Source organism: Bombina bombina, chromosome 6, assembly GCF_027579735.1.
Source record: "Bombina bombina isolate aBomBom1 chromosome 6, aBomBom1.pri, whole genome shotgun sequence".
NCBI lineage: Eukaryota > Metazoa > Chordata > Amphibia > Anura > Bombinatoridae > Bombina > Bombina bombina.
Genome location: NC_069504.1, coordinates 476,444,538 through 476,461,160, shown reverse-complemented (window position 1 = coordinate 476,461,160; position 16,623 = coordinate 476,444,538). Strand labels below are relative to the sequence as shown.

Here is a 16,623-nt window from a genome sequence, read left to right as displayed (position 1 = left end):
GATTTATTATCAAGTTTGGAAGACTTACATTTCATGGTGTTCTCATAAATTCTCTTGGCATTCTTTTAGAATTCCTAGAATTTTACAGTTTCTCCTGGATGGTTTGGATAGGGGTTTGTCTGCAAGTCGCTTGAAGGGACAAATCTCTGCTCTTTCTGTTTTATTTCACAGAAAGATTGCTAATCTTCCTGATATTCACAATTTTGTACAGGCTTTAGTTCGTATTAAGCCTGTCATGAAATCAATTTCCCCTCCTTGGAGTATTAATTTGGTTTTGAGGGCATTACAGGCTCCTCCTTTTGAGCCTATGCACTCTTTGGACATTAAACTGCTTTCTTGGAAAGAGTTGTTGTTCCTTTTGACTATCTCTTCTGCTAGAAGAGTTTCTGAGATTTCTGCTCTTTCTTGTGAGTCTATTTTTCTGATTTTTCATCAGGATAAGGCGGTTTTGCGGACTTCATTTACATTTTTACCTAAAGTTGTGAATTCCAACAACATTAGTAGAGAAATTGTTGTCCCTTCCTTGTGTCCTAATCCTAAGAATTCTTTGGAGAGATCCTTACATTCTTTGGATGTGGTGAGAGCTTTGAAATATTATGTTGAAGCTACTAAAGATTTCAGGAAGATTTCTAGTCTATTTGTTATATTTTCTGGTCCTAGGAAAGGTCAGAAGGCATCTGCTATTTCCTTGGCTTCTTGGTTAAAGCTTTTGATTCATCAAGCTTATTTGGAGTTGGGTCAGGCCCCGCCTCAGAGAATTACAGCTCATTCTACTAGATCAGTCTCCACTTCGTGGGCTTTTAAGAATAAAGCTTCAGTTGATCAGATTTGCAAAGCAGCGACTTGGTCCTCTTTGCATACATTTACTAAATTCTACCGTTTTGATGTGTTTGCTTCTTCAGAAGCAGTTTTTGGTAGAAAAGTTCTTAAGGCAGCTGTTTCAGTTTGATTCTTCTGCTGATGTTTTAAGTTTTCCTTTTCTTCATAAGAATAACTAATATTTTGGGTTGTGGATACATTTTTCAGCATATGGCTGTTGTTTATTTGTATCCCTCCCTCTCTAGTAACTCTTGTGTGGAGTTCCACATCTTGGGTATTTATATCCCATACGTCACTAGCTCATGGACTCTTGCCAATTACATGAAGGAAAACATAATTTATGTAAGAACTTACCTGATAAATTCATTTCTTTCATATTGGCAAGAGTCCATGAGGCCCACCCTTTTTATGGTGGTTATGATTTTTTTGTATAAAGCACAATTATTTCCAAATTCCTTTGTTGATGCTTTTTACTCCTTTCTTTATCACCCCACTACTTGGCTATTCGTTAAAATTGAATTGTGGGTGTGGTGAGGGGTGTATTTATAGGCATTTTGAGGTTTGGGAAACTTTGCCCCTCCTGGTAGGATTGTATATCCCATACGTCACTAGCTCATGGACTCTTGCCAATATGAAAGAAATTAATTTATCAGGTAAGTTCTTACATAAATTATGTTTTTTCCACTGTACTTATGAGGAGAAATTAGAGCAGGTAGGAAAGCAGAGCAGTGGTTCTCAACCAGGAACACAGGTGATGAAGAAAAGTCCTATATTGTTCTGTTCATGTTTTTTTACTTTTAATCCCATTGTTTTAAAGCATCAAGTTTTTTTCATGGTATACATTATGTAAAAATAACAAATGTGTTTACTTTTTAGTTTACATTTTTTCTCATTGCGTCACTTGAAGTAGTTGACGAACAGAACATATTTCCATGGGTGTCCCAAGGCAAAATAAACAAAAAACATAAAGCATGTTATGTAAAGTATTCAACTTTGTGATGCTTCAGACAACAAACTGACTTACCAGTGACTGTCTGATAAATACAATCTGTGGACATGTATAATGAAAATAGTGCAGTATAATTGGCATGACCTGGTCCAGAAGGCAGACGACAAAACTAATAATGACACTGGAAACATAGAGTTGTGAAAATCAAACGTTTATTAAAAACAATCCATATCACATTGCAGTATATATTATTTTACAGACTAGGGTTATCTTAACTGCAGTTTTAATGATGGTTTAACAAAACTATATAAAACAGATCTTATTGGCTGCTGTGTACAGGGCAGGGAAATAGGAAGGGAAGGTTTGGCACAATTGTCCCCCAGGCCTGTGAAATTATGCTGTTTGTCTCAATCCTTTAAATTGTCAACTTTCTAATGTCCTTTTATTAAATATTTTCCAAAATGTCCTGCACCTGCATAGTGGTTATCTTGTTATCACTTTATATCATGTTACACCACTGTTAAGAGAACTACTATAATGTTTTTTTATATGATGACCTCAATCTTAGTGTTTATATAGTCTGCAATTATTGATCATAGTTGTACGCCTCTTGTTGAAGGAGCATTATGTTCCAAAATATAAATTATCTGTGTCCTCTGCTTTTAGGAAAACAAAATAAAAAAGGTGTTTGCTTAAAGTGACAAGGACGCCAAGATTAAAATTTTAAGATTTAGATAGTGTACAATTAAAAAAAAAAAAAAAAAACCCCACCATATAATTTTATCATACCTTTTTTATATTCTTTGTTTAAACTTATTTCCCCCCCCAATGAGAGCATACTGAGGTAGGCTCGAGAGTGCCTTTTTTGAGCATTATATATAATATGTAAATAAAAATAAATAATGATGCAAATACTGCTGCCAAATATAGTTCTCAATACACGTGCACACTCCTGAGCCTAGTTCTGTGTACTTCTGTGGAAAAAGAGCGAAGTGTTAAAGAATACCAAGAGAAAGGTTCATTTGCTAATAGAAGTATTCTGGAATGTCTTTAAAAGTATACACTCTATCGTGAAAGTTTAATTTTGACTTCTATGTCTCTTTAATGCTTCATATTTTAGAGGTGTGGGCTTTGGTGCTTGAGTGACTATCCCATGTGTGTAGAATTACACAAACTATCTGAACCCTCCTATTGTTTGTTCTGTGATCAGAGAACAAATAACAGTACATGAGAATAACTGGAACCACAGAATATGGGTAATAAATGGTAATGAAAGTGGCACATCATGTTCACATTGTCCTCAGACACCAAACCTCTCTGTAATGCCCCTTCTTCATGTTGTCATCAGGAACGCTTTATCGTAGATCCTCATTTTGTCATCTTGTACGTCTCACTTGTAAATGTAAATCATTCTGTGCTATATAAGACCTCACTATCTTCCTCCTACTTGTGTTTTACACTTTATAAAATTCCTCCACTTCCTCCCTGTATTTCTTAAAAATGGAGTGTCGCTTTAACTTCATTGTAGGTCCTGAAAGAAATGAGAGAAAACAATGTAATGAGGTCTTGTCACACAATGAGTACTAATGAAATCCCATGCTCCCAGATCTTACAAGGTTGTTGGCCACATCCAATACTATCTTCTTCATACTTCTCATCTAATGACATTGTATAATTTTAAAGGGATATGAAATCAAACATTTTCTTTCATGAGAGCATGTTTTTAAGCAACTTTCTAATTTACTTCTATTTTCAAACGTTCTTTGTTCTCTTGGTATCTTTTGATAAAAAGCAGGGGCTGGAGCACTAAATAGCAGCACTATTTCCTGCCATGTAGTGTTCCAGATGCCTACCTAGGTATTTCTACAACACAGAAGATCATGGGAACTAAGCAAACAGAAGTAAATTGAAAACTTTTTTTTTATAACTGTATGCTCTGTTTGTTTGTATGTGGTACTTGTAAAGCGCGGCTAATCACCCGTAAGGGTCTCAAGGCGCCGCTCATTCTATCAACCTCAGAAGGATGAAAGGCTGAGCGGACCTCGCCGGGGATTGAACCTGCAACCCTTGCCACAACTTAGCCACAGTGCCTTAGCATGCTGAGCTATCTATTTGAATCACAAAAGGAAATGTTTAGGTTTTATATCTCTTTAATAAAAAGGGACAAACATTTTTATGGGACAAAATACTAAGCAGAAGCAGTGGTGAGTCTAGAACTTAATATTTAGGAGGGCTAACAATTAGACAGCACACAATATATGGAGCCCATTGGTGCTACACTTGTGTTTGGAGGTGCATAAAACCCCTCATCACCCACATAGAACCGCCACTGAGCAGAAGGGAAGGAAGGAAAAGTTAGTGTAATTTATAAACTTGTTTTACCATCAGATGAAGCCTCACTTGCACTTAGAAAGAAAGCTATACAAATATGTTAAAGTATAAAATGAAGTGGGGTTTTATTTATTTCATGCTGCTTAATAATGTTGGTTAAAGGGATAGTAAACACCAAAAATGTTATTGTTTAAAAAGATGGATAATCCCTTTATTTAACATTCTGCAGTTTTGCATAACCAACACTGCTATAGAAATATATTTTTTACCTCTGTAATTACCTTGTATCAAAGCTTCTGCTGACTGCCTCCTTATCTCAGATCTTTTGACAGACTTACATTTCAAGCAATTCGTGCTCACTCTAAAATAACTTCATGTGCGTGAGCACAGTGCTATCTATATGAAACACATGAGCTAACGCCCTCTAGCTATGAAAAACTGTCAAATGCCTTCAGCTGAGAGGCAGCCTTCAAGGGCTTAGAAATTAGCATATGTGCCTACCTAGGTTTAGCATTCAACAAAGAATAACAAGGGAACAAAGCAAATTTGATGATAAAAGTAAATTAGAAAGTTGTTTAAAATGACATGCCCTATCTGAATCATGAAAAGTTAATTTGGACTTTACTATCCCTTTAATAATAATACAAAAAATAAACTTTCTTTGTAGCATCTGAGAGGGGGCATTTTAAAATATTTGAAAATATTTTTTTCTTGTAAAACATGTCCCTGTGTTGTTTTTTTCCTTAAATACTTGTAGAGTGTGCTTGTTCACCAACAGATCTGTGTGAGTTATCAGCCAGTGAACAATTTGTCCCATTGGCAAGCAATATGCAATTATGCACTGTATGTTTTTAAAATGTAAAAAAGACCCACAGTTAAACATAACATTTCATTCAAAATGATGTTAACATGCTTCAGTATGTCTCTTTAATATGACAATAATAATTTTCTGCCATGTAACAGATACATTCTAAATAAATAAAAGTATTGTAGTCTATAAAGAAGTTTTTCCCCTGGTGCATCATTCTCCTTATTTAGGGCCCTATTCTAAAAAGGTCTGTGGGCTGGTGAGATTCTATAACAATACTCGCCAGTCCTTCAAATTCCCTGGTGGAATTCTATAAAGCCACTTTTTACCCTGTAAACAGGGTGTTTCACTAAGGGGCGTATACTGCATTTTCGCATGGGAAGGAGAGGCATATATTACAAAAGTGCACAATGAAAATCATTCATTTAAATATCTTACAAAACTAATAATTGAACCATTTACACAAAAAATACACAGGGAAAATTTGTATTGTTAAGGTGCATCAAAAATAATGAAGTTGTTCACCAAGAATCATATTTTATCAAAAATATAAAATTTGTAGATAAATTACACAGGAATAAATTGTATAAACAATACACACCGTAAATCATAATTTAAATAGACTGGATGTGCAAAAAATGCAAGAGATTCATACTTAAAAGTACAAAATACAAAGAGTAATAGTTTTTTCATAAATTGAGCTTAACATAGGCGTATATAGAATTAATCTTGGTTTTGAGAGAAAATTTCATAAACCTTTTCGCACTACAGTTCTCTCAGTTTTTTTCCGCCAGTTAAAGTGGTGAGTTTTTACCAAAATACTCAAAACACTAATTATTCTGAAAGGAAATCCTATATACACAAAAATTAAATCGAAATAAACGTACAATGCTCTGAAAACTATGTAATTTGATTTGAATTAAGTGTAATATTCAAGTTTTTAAACACACTGGTTTTCCACTCGAGTTTGCTATTACGAACACTTTTACATAGCAGAGAGGTCTCATTATTTATATGGGAGACATTTGGGACAACCCCTTTTTTTTTATAGAATTTAATGAGGGCTGCCCCTATGAGTGCCTTTTTTTGCAGTTAATTTTTTTCATTAGTTAATTGATGTATACAAGTTTCAGTCATCCACTAAATTAATAAATATTTACATTGTGTTCTATATTCCCTGTAAATCCTTTCATTTTTGGTATTTAACTTAGATTTAAAATATACAATTAATAAAAAAATTAGAAATTAAATGTCTTACCTATCATATCTATCATTGCAATAAACAACATTTTCTACAGTTTGCATTTCTTAAAACTTAGCTCCAAAAAGGGTTTCATTTTCTTGTTCTTAATAATCATCACCCAACTAATGTGCACATGTCCTTCACCTTAATGTCAGAGCAGCTGTGATTCATCCAAACAGTTAATTGCATCAAGAATGCAAAACAAGGCTTCCACATTCAAAGCTAAATGGGGTTTCTGAAGTCACCTTATATCAGGGGTTTTCAAAGTTTTAGGCCGTGGTCTTCGCCTCTGATGAAATTGGCAGAACCCTACCTGTTCATAATAGACATTTTAGACATTTTTTCTCTAAAGAAAATTGTAATATTGACTCTTAATTTGGGGGAATCTACATGTGATTTAGGGCAGCGGTCGTCAACCGGTGGTCCGTGAGAAGATGTTGGTGGTCCATGACACCAAACAGGAATTAATCTCCTCTTATGGTTTTAGTCCCATCGCGCCGCAACTACCTACAGTGCCTGACTGGACATCAGTGAAAATCGACAGAGGAGGAGTTAAATTACAATCTCCCTAAGCACGTTGCATAGTACTGCACAACTTTCGTCTCTAGATGCTTCCATTCTAAAGCCAGCAGAGGTTGGTATAGTCTTGGTTTGAAATAGTGGAATGAAAGTATATATATATATATATATAAAAAAAGTCTTAAAAATGTTTTTTTATAAATATACTATTTATTATTATTTATTTTCATAATAACTTTCCCGTGCACAAAGCCATTCCACCTGAACTCCAGTAATTGCCATCCAGCAGATCAGCCATATCCCACCACTATTATAGTAATTGCCAGTAACATCAGTCGTTTAGCTCACATCCATATTGAGAGCTTTCTGATATAAAATTAATTTATGACTCCAATGTCTGTCCATGATCATAAGTAGTTTTGAATAATTCCTAACTGGGGAGGTGACTTGGAAGTCTTGTGGTCCTTTTAAACAAAATTATTTCCCCCCCCACCCTTTCTGCTTCTCTGTTTCCAGCTCAAAAGTTGGCACTCACCCGTCATTTGGAATAATTCTTAAAAATGTGTAAAAATATACATAATGTAAACTTAGCTATGGTTATACTAGTAATGTACAGTATGCGTGTGTGTGTGTATATATATATATATATATATATATACACACACACACATTATAGAAGTCTTACCTTTTTAAAAAAAAAAAAAATCATATTAGTGGTCCACGGGATTCAAAATTGTGAGTTTAGTGGTCCCAGAGGTCCGAAAGGTTGGTGACCCCTGATCTAGGGTTCACACAAAGCTCTCAATAGCTCAGTCAAAAGAAGGCTTCATTTACATTTCAATTTGCACTTTGTTTCTCCTGCGTTAGGTGCACATTTCTGATTAAGACAACAAACGTAAAGCCGTCTCTAATTGATTTTAACCTGATTGTTTTTTTCACTTACACCCCACCCTTTGCTTTGTTCTACCACAACATGGCAAGTGTCATCGTCGACTCTTAAAAACCGTTGAATGTTTTGCTGCTTTTGGTTTCCATAGGATAAATGTGAAGTGTCACTGCTCCTGCATCTCCCCATCTATGCTCTAGTGCCCCCCTTGGGAGACCCAACTCTCTGTTTGAAAACCTCTGCCTTACACAGACCAATTTCCCATATACTTTAAAGCTGTATTGCAAACAGGTTACCTTCCCGTTCAGGTTATTGGTGACTGTAATCTGTGCTAAAGCCTATAAAGATAAACCGCAACCTAATGATTTCCTGACTTCCAGAACTTTTCTATTATATTAAAAGAAGCTCAACCTTTGTAATATAAGATGCAATATTGTAATACTTCATGACCTCCAAAGAGTAAGTAGTACATCTCAACCAGCTAGGTCCTGCTGTTATATACTGTATATATGCATGCATATTTATTATGTGAGGACTGGAGTGAAACCCCAAAATGTAATTAAAGAAAAACAGCTTGTAATTTATAGATGCAGTCAGTGCCTTCCTTCAAACAGGTGCATGAAATACAGAACATAGCCAGCAAAACCTTCCAAGACAATCATTGTCAGTGCAATGGTTCATACTGAAGAACTTAGTGTCTTTAAACGTGGCACTGTCATAGGATTCCACCTTTGCCACACTTCAGTTAGTAAACATTCTGCCCTACTAGATCTGCCTGGGTCAACTGTAAGTGCTATTATTGTAAACTGGAAGCACCTACGAGCAACAACAGCTCAGCCACAAAGTGGTAGAACTCTTAACCTCACAGAGCAGAGCTGCAGAGTGCTGAAGCGTGTAGCGTGTATATTTACCTATCATCTGTTGGATCATTCACTTCAGAATTACAAGTTGCCTCTGGAAGCAACATCAGCACAAGAACTGAGCACCTGAAAATGGGATAATGGTATAGAGAAAGCAGCAGCAAAATATATTGTGATGGGGAATTTGTGTATGTTCACAAATGGTAATGACCCCAGAATGCTTCACTGAGGAATTGGGGGCTTGTGTGTATTTCTGTAATTTGAATATGTGTTTAACAACTCAAGGTTGGTTTGTGAAAGACATTTTTCACAATTGACATGAACAAATTGTGGATCTGTCAGGATCTAGTTGTATTAGAAAAAATGAACGTGAATAAAGATAAATCTGTGTCTGGTAGATGCACTGTAAGGATCTCACTCTGGGAGGAAGGGTAAACAGAAGGTTCTGGTGAGCAATTGTTTTATTGTGACTTGAAATTGTATCCCCACTCTGGGACAACCAGCATTACCATTGAAATGTTGTATTATTGCTTTCTAACTCACTCTAGACATATTTGGGCTACATAGTGACTTTCAAGGGTATATTGTTACTTTAAACTTTGATATAACAACGTATGTGATGGGACCCATTATGGAGGCAGGCCAGCCGGAACTTACATTATGACTGTAGCTTCTGTTGGAATATTTTTTTGCTTCAGGAAGCATAGACTTTTTTCAGCTTTGTTCAGTACCTTTATTGTTAGAATTTGGCTTCCATTGATTGTTAAGGATCCCTGTTTAGAGTCTTTTAAGGTGAGCATTTTTAGTAAATTTAGGGTAATTTTTTTCTATTTAGTATTTTGAATAAATTAGTTACACATTTCCATTAAAGTGTCATCTTTGTTTGCCCTGAGGTTGTTACAATTATTATTCCATTCTTTATTTAGGCTTCACATGAGCTGTGCCAGACAAGACCTTTCTTCTTTTCTCATTTTTTCTTATTAATCCTCTCTTATGGAATTTTGATCTATCTATCTATCTATCTATCTATCTATCTATCTATCTATCTATCTATCTATCTATCTATCAACAACACGTATATGTGTTTAAAAAAAGATTTGTGACTGGGTGTAATTGTTTCTAGTAGTATATGGGTTTGTGTTTGAGAATAGGCATCTGTGTATGTTTGTACACATTAGACAGGATCTGGTATATTCTTGTGAACGCAAGTGGAATTCAGTTAAGTTTGTTTACAAGAAAATGTGGATCTTCAGGTTTGCAAGATTGAGCTATAGTTTCATTAGGATCCAAGTATAATTGTGTAAAATGCTTGGAGTTTGCAATATCTTCATGTCTTTGTTTTTGTTAAAAAAATTGTCATGAGTCCAGCAGGATCCAAGTGTGTTTCTTTGAAAAAAAGGCGCTTTTATTTAAAAGGGTCCATATTTGTTTCAATACTAGCATGGATCCATTGGGATTCTGCTATGTACTCAAACCCTGACATGGGTCTGTTACAATATGCATTTATTTTTATTTAATTAATAAAATATGTTTATATAAATAAATATGTGCAAACAACTGTGTCACATTAGCATAATCCACTTAAAACCATCAAACATTTAGTATAATTCTGCTCACCCATTTCACCGCCTGCAATTGAGAAATCCTTGGGCAAAATTTTCCATTTCTGGATTCGCTGAGCATTAGATGTAGCTTCTTTGTTCACCTTATCAATACCATCCTGTATGGCTCTATACACTGCCTGGTCCTTTTGCCCCACAATTTCAGACACCGTCAGGGCTTCACTTCCTACATTCTGACAGTACCGAATAGCCTCCAGGGTCAGATTATTAGTTGGTTCCAATGTATCTGGGTCTACAGTGCTCTGTGAGAGAGAAGAACTGTAAGGGCTGCAGTTTGTTGTCAATAAACCACTTCAGCTTCTATGCAAACATTTTTACCTTAATGGTGAGGAACATTGATAGGAATTTTCTTCTATCCCCTATTAGCACTGCCTGACTGACAATTGGTAGTTTCCTCTTCACTGCATCTTCTATTAGTATGGGAGGAACATTTTCACCACCAGCCGTAATGATCAGCTCTGCATAAAAAAACAGACATTTTCCTATATAAGTGACTTATTGTTGGCATTAAATTTATTAGTTGATTATCCATATGTGATACAAGAAATGCAACTCTGATAAATATATCTAATTTTCTATAATAAAATCGTGCTTTGAACCAATTCTCAGGACAGGAGTCTATTTGTCTCACTGCTGCACAATGCTTACTAATAGAGGTTTATAACTGTGTGAGACTGATTGAATGTTCTGTAATCTTTAGCTTTTTGTGTCCACCTGCTTGATAGGAATACTAATTACTAAGTATTTGCTAAAATCCATATGGCCATAATGATATTGAAACAATAACAGCTAACTATTCATTTAAAATAAATGGTAACTAAACCAATAATTATATATATAATAATTAATTATACAAAAAAGATTGGTGCTAGTTCTGATATAAACCTTGACTGCTTTACACAAACTATAAATTTAAATATAACAGCTACAATTGGTAAGACGTCAACACTGTTAGGTACTAATAAAATTGGGATATTTTGTTAGGATCCAAATGCGGAAGGTAGTGGCTGTTTGTGACATTTGTCTCTTTTCAGAGCCAGATTTATTCTTGTGGAAGTTCAACAAACTAAGATCTGTGGAAATCCCAATCTCAGTATGTTGCACTTTCACAAGAATAAATCTGGGTCTGAAGAGCCAAATGCCACTAGAGGCCACCGTCTTCTGGCACTAATAGGCCTAGAGACCCACATCTGACACATTCAATGCAAGACCTCACACATTATCAGTTGCTTACATACTTTGTCTCCTGCAGTTTCAAAATGAAAGTGATGTATATTTCATGCACAAATTACATTTAATCATTTTAAATTAAAATTTCTCCAACATAGGTGTGTCCGGTCCACGGCGTCATCCTTACTTGTGGGATATTCTCTTCCCCAACAGGAAATGGCAAAGAGCCCAGCAAAGCTGGTCATATGATCCCTCCTAGGCTCCGCCTACCCCAGTCATTCTCTTTGCCGTTGCACAGGCAACATCTCCACGGAGATGGCTAAGAGTTTTTTGGTGTTTAAATGTAGTTTTTATTCTTCAATCAAGTGTTTGTTATTTTAAAATAGTGCTGGTATGTACTATTTACTCTGAAACAGAAAAGAGAAGAAGATTTCTGTTTGTGAGAGGAAGATGATTTTAGCAAACGTTACTAAAATCGATTGCTGTTTCCACACAGGACTGTTGAGATGAAGTAACTTCAGTTGGGGGAAGCAGTTGGCAGACTTTTCTGCCTGAGGTATGATGGCCACATTTCTAACACGACTTGATAATGCTGGAAGGCTGTCATTTTCCCTATGGGGACCGGTAAGCCATTTTTTTAGATTAAGTATAAGAATAAAGGCTTTATAAGGGCTTAAAAAACTGGTAGACATTTTTCTGGGCTAAAACGATTACTTGCTAAGCATATTTGACGGATTATAGCGCTTTATAGTTATTATAATCTTGGGGATTGTTGTTAAAAAACGGCAGGCACTGTATGGACACCTTTTTCAGATGGGGGCCTTCTCTAGTCATAGGCAGAGCCTCATTTTCGCGCCACTAATGCGCAGTTGTTTTTGGAAGGCAAGGCATGCAGATGCATGTGTGAGGAGCTAAGATCCACTGAAAAAGCGTATAGAAGGCGTCATTTGGTATCGTATTCCCCTCTGGGCTTGGTTGGGTCTCAGCAAAGCAGATTCCTGGGACTGTATAGGGGTTAAATGTAAAAACGGCTCCGGTTCCGTTATTTTAAGGGTTAAAGCTTTCAAATTTGGTGTGCAATACTTTTAAGGCTTTAAGACACTGTGGTGAAATTTTGGTGAATTTTGAACAATTGCTTCATACTTTTTCGCATATTCAGTAATAAAGTGTGTTCTGTTTAAAATTTAAAGTGACAGTAACGGTTTTATTTTAAAACGTTTTTTGTGCTTTGTTGACAAGTTTAAGCCTGTTTAACATGTCTGAACCATCAGATAAACGATGTTCTATATGTATGAAAGCCAATGTGTCTCCCCATTTAAATATATGTGATAATTGTGACATGGTGTCCAAACAAAGTAGGGACAATGATGCCACAGATAATAATAGTGCCCAAGATGATTCTTCAGATGAGGGGAGTAAGCATGGTACTGCATCACCCCCTTCTGTGTCTACACCAGTTCTGCCCACACAAGAGGCCCCTAGTACATCTAGTGCGCCAATACTTATTACTATGCAACAATTAACGGCTGTTATGGATAATTCTATTGCAAATATTTTATCTAAAATGCCTACTTATCAAAGAAAGCGCGATTGCTCTGTTTTAAACACTGAAGAGCAAGAGGACGCTGATGATAACGCTTCTGACATACCCTCACACCAATCTGAAGGGGCCAGGAGGGAGGTTTTGTCTGAGGGAGAAATTTCAGATTCAGGGAAAATTTCTCAACAAGCTGAACCTGATGTTGTAACATTTAAATTTAAATTAGAGCATCTCCGCGCACTGCTTAAGGAGGTATTATCTACTCTGGATGATTGTGACAATTTGGTCATTCCAGAGAAATTATGTAAGATGGACAAGTTCCTAGAGGTTCCGGTGCCCCCCGATGTTTTTCCTATACCCAAGCGGGTGGCGGACATAGTAAACAAGGAATGGGAAAGGCCCGGCATACCTTTTGTGCCTCCCCCTATATTTAAGAAATTATTTCCTATAGTCGACCCCAGAAAGGACTTATGGCAGACAGTTCCTAAGGTCGAGGGGGCGGTCTCTACTCTAAACAAACGCACTACTATTCCCATAGAAGATAGTTGTGCTTTTAAAGATCCTATGGATAAAAAATTAGAGGGTTTGCTTAAAAGAATGTTTGTTCAGCAAGGTTACCTTCTTCAACCAATTTCATGCATTGTTCCTGTCACTACGGCAGCGTGTTTCTGGTTCGAAGAACTAGAAAAGTCGCTCGATAAGGAATCTTCGTATGAGGAGATTATGAACAGAGTTCATGCACTTAAATTGGCTAACTCTTTTATTCTAGATGCCGCTTTGCAATTAGCGAGATTAGCGGCGAAAAATTCAGGGTTTGCTATCGTGGCGCGCAGAGCGCTCTGGCTAAAGTCTTGGTCAGCGGATGTGTCTTCCAAGACAAAATTGCTTAACATCCCTTTCAAGGGCAAAACACTGTTTGGTCCTGATTTGAAAGAGATTATTTCAGACATCACCGGAGGAAAGGGCCACGCCCTTCCTCAGGATAGGTCTTTTAAGGCTAGAAATAAGCCTAATTTTCGTCCCTTTCGCAGAAACGGACCAGCCTCTACTTCTACATCCTCTAAGCAAGAGGGTAATACTTGTCAACCCAAACCAGCCTGGAGACCGATGCAAGGCTGGAACAAGGGTAAGCAGGCCAAGAAGCCTGCCACTGCTACCAAAACAGCATGAAGGGATGGCCCCCGAGCCTGGACCGGATCTGGTGGGGGGCAGACTTTCTCTCTTTGCTCAGGCCTGGGCAAGAGATGTTCAGGATCTTTGGGCACTAGAAATAGTTTCTCAAGGTTATCTCCTGGAATTCAAGGAACTACCCCCAAGGGGAAGGTTCCACAGGTCTCAATTATCTTCAAACCAAATAAAAAGACAGGCATTCTTACATTGTGTAGAAGACCTGTTAAGGATGGGAGTAATTCATCCAGTTCCAATAAGAGAACAAGGGATGGGATTTTACTCCAACCTGTTCATAGTTCCCAAAAAAGAGGGAACGTTCAGACCAATTCTAGATCTCAAGATCCTAAACAAATTTCTCAGGGTTCCATCATTCAAAATGGAAACCATTCGAACGATCCTTCCTACCATCCAGGAAGGTCAATTTATGACCACGGTGGATTTAAAGGATGCGTACCTCCATATTCCTATCCACAAGGAACATCATCAGTTCCTAAGGTTCGCTTTTCTGGACAAGCATTACCAGTTTGTGGCACTTCCTTTCGGATTAGCCACTGCTCCGAGAATTTTCACAAAGGTACTAGGGTCCCTTCTAGCGGTTCTAAGACCAAGGGGCATTGCAGTAGTACCGTACTTGGACGACATCCTGATTCAAGCGTCGTCTCTGTCAAAAGCAAAGGCTCATACGGACATCGTCCTAGCCTTTCTCAGATCTCACGGATGGAAAGTAAACATAGAAAAAAGCTCTCTTTCCCCGTCAACAAGAGTTCCCTTCTTGGGAACAATAATAGACTCCTTAGAAATGAGAATTTTTCTGACAGAGGTCAGAAAATCAAAACTTCTAAGCTCTTGTCAAGTTCTTCATTCTGTTCTTCGTCCTTCCATAGCGCAGTGCATGGAAGTAATAGGATTGATGGTTGCAGCAATGGACATAGTTCCTTTTGCACGAATTCATCTAAGACCATTACAACTGTGCATGCTCAGACAGTGGAATGGGGATTATACAGACTTGTCTCCGACGATTCAAGTAGATCAAAGGACCAGAGATTCGCTCCGTTGGTGGCTAATCCTGGACAACCTGTCACAGGGAATGAGCTTCCGCAGACCAGAGTGGGTCATTGTCACGACCGACGCCAGTCTGGTGGGCTGGGGCGCGGTCTGGGAACCCCTGAAAGCTCAGGGTCTATGGTCTCGGGAAGAATCTCTTCTCCCGATAAACATTCTGGAACTGAGAGCGATATTCAATGCTCTCAAAGCTTGGCCTCATCTAGCAAAGGCCAAATTCATAAGGTTTCAATCAGACAACATGACGACAGTTGCATATATCAACCATCAGGGGGGAACAAGGAGTTCCCTGGCGATGGAGGAAGTGACCAAGATAATTCAATGGGCGGAGGATCACTCCTGCCACTTGTCTGCAATCCACATCCCAGGGGTGGAAAATTGGGAAGCGGATTTTCTGAGTCGTCAGACATTCCATCCGGGGGAGTGGGAACTCCACCCGGAAATCTTTGCCCAAATAACTCAATTATGGGGCATTCCAGACATGGATCTGATGGCGTCTCGTCAGAACTTCAAGGTTCCTTGTTACGGGTCCAGATCCAGGGATCCCAAGGCGACTCTAGTAGATGCACTAGTAGCACCTTGGACCTTCAACCTAGCTTTTGTTTTCCCACCGTTTCCTCTCATTCCCAGGCTGGTAGCCAGGATCAACCAGGAGAGGGCTTCGGTGATCTTGATAGCTCCTGCGTGGCCACGCAGGACTTGGTATGCAGACCTGGTGAATATGTCATCGGCTCCACCATGGAAGCTACCTTTGAGACAGGACCTTCTTGTTCAAGGTCCATTCGAACATCCGAATCTGGTTTCTCTCCAACTGACTGCTTGGAGATTGAACGCTTGATTTTATCAAAGCGTGGGTTTTCAGATTCTGTAATAGATACTCTGATTCAGGCTAGAAAGCCTGTAACTAGAAAAATTTACCATAAGATATGGAAAAAATATATCTATTGGTGTGAATCTAAAGGATTCCCATGGAACAAGATAAAAATTCCTAGGATTTTATCCTTTCTACAAGAGGGTTTGGAGAAGGGATTATCTGCAAGTTCTCTGAAGGGACAGATTTCTGTGTGTTCACAAAAGGCTGGCAGCTGTGCCAGACGTTCAAGCGTTTGTTCAGGCTCTGGTTAGAATCAAGCCTGTTTACAGACCTTTGACTCCTCCCTGGAGTCTTAATCTAGTTCTTTCAGTTCTTCAAGGGGTTCCGTTTGAACCCTTACATTCCGTAGATATTAAGTTATTATCTTGGAAAGTTTTGTTTTTGGTTGCAATTTCTTCTGCTAGAAGAGTTTCTGAGTTATCTGCTCTGCAGTGTTCTCCGCCCTATCTGGTGTTCCATGCAGATAAGGTGGTTTTGCGTACTAAGCCTGGTTTTCTTCCGAAAGTTGTTTCCAACAAGAATATTAACCAGGAGATAGTTGTACCTTCTTTGTGCCCGAATCCAGTTTCAAAGAAGGAACGCTTGTTACACAATTTGGATGTAGTCCGTGCTCTAAAATTCTATTTAGAGGCCACTAAAGATTTCAGACAAACTTCTTCTTTGTTTGTTGTTTATTCTGGTAAAAGGAGAGGTCAAAAAGCAACTTCTACCTCTCTTTCTTTTTGGCTTAAAAGCATTATCCGTTTGGCTTATGAGACTGCCGGACGGCA

The 16,623-nt window shown here is 37.8% G+C and overlaps 1 protein-coding gene across 1 annotated transcript in view; it reads right to left on the bottom strand.

Annotated features, from left to right (window-relative positions):
* Positions 1-1,963: 1,963 nt before the first annotated feature.
* The window catches only part of ACSBG1 (acyl-CoA synthetase bubblegum family member 1), a 41,366-nt gene continuing 26,706 nt past the window's right edge, over positions 1,964-16,623 (bottom strand). Inside the window, exons 7-9 of the mRNA XM_053719871.1 lie at positions 10,356-10,495; positions 10,033-10,279; positions 1,964-3,299 (exon numbers count right to left, since the gene is read on the bottom strand). Of these exons, the coding sequence (XP_053575846.1) occupies positions 3,223-3,299; positions 10,033-10,279; positions 10,356-10,495 (464 nt within the window). The 3' untranslated portion in view covers positions 1,964-3,222. The remainder of the gene's footprint in view (positions 3,300-10,032; positions 10,280-10,355; positions 10,496-16,623) is intronic.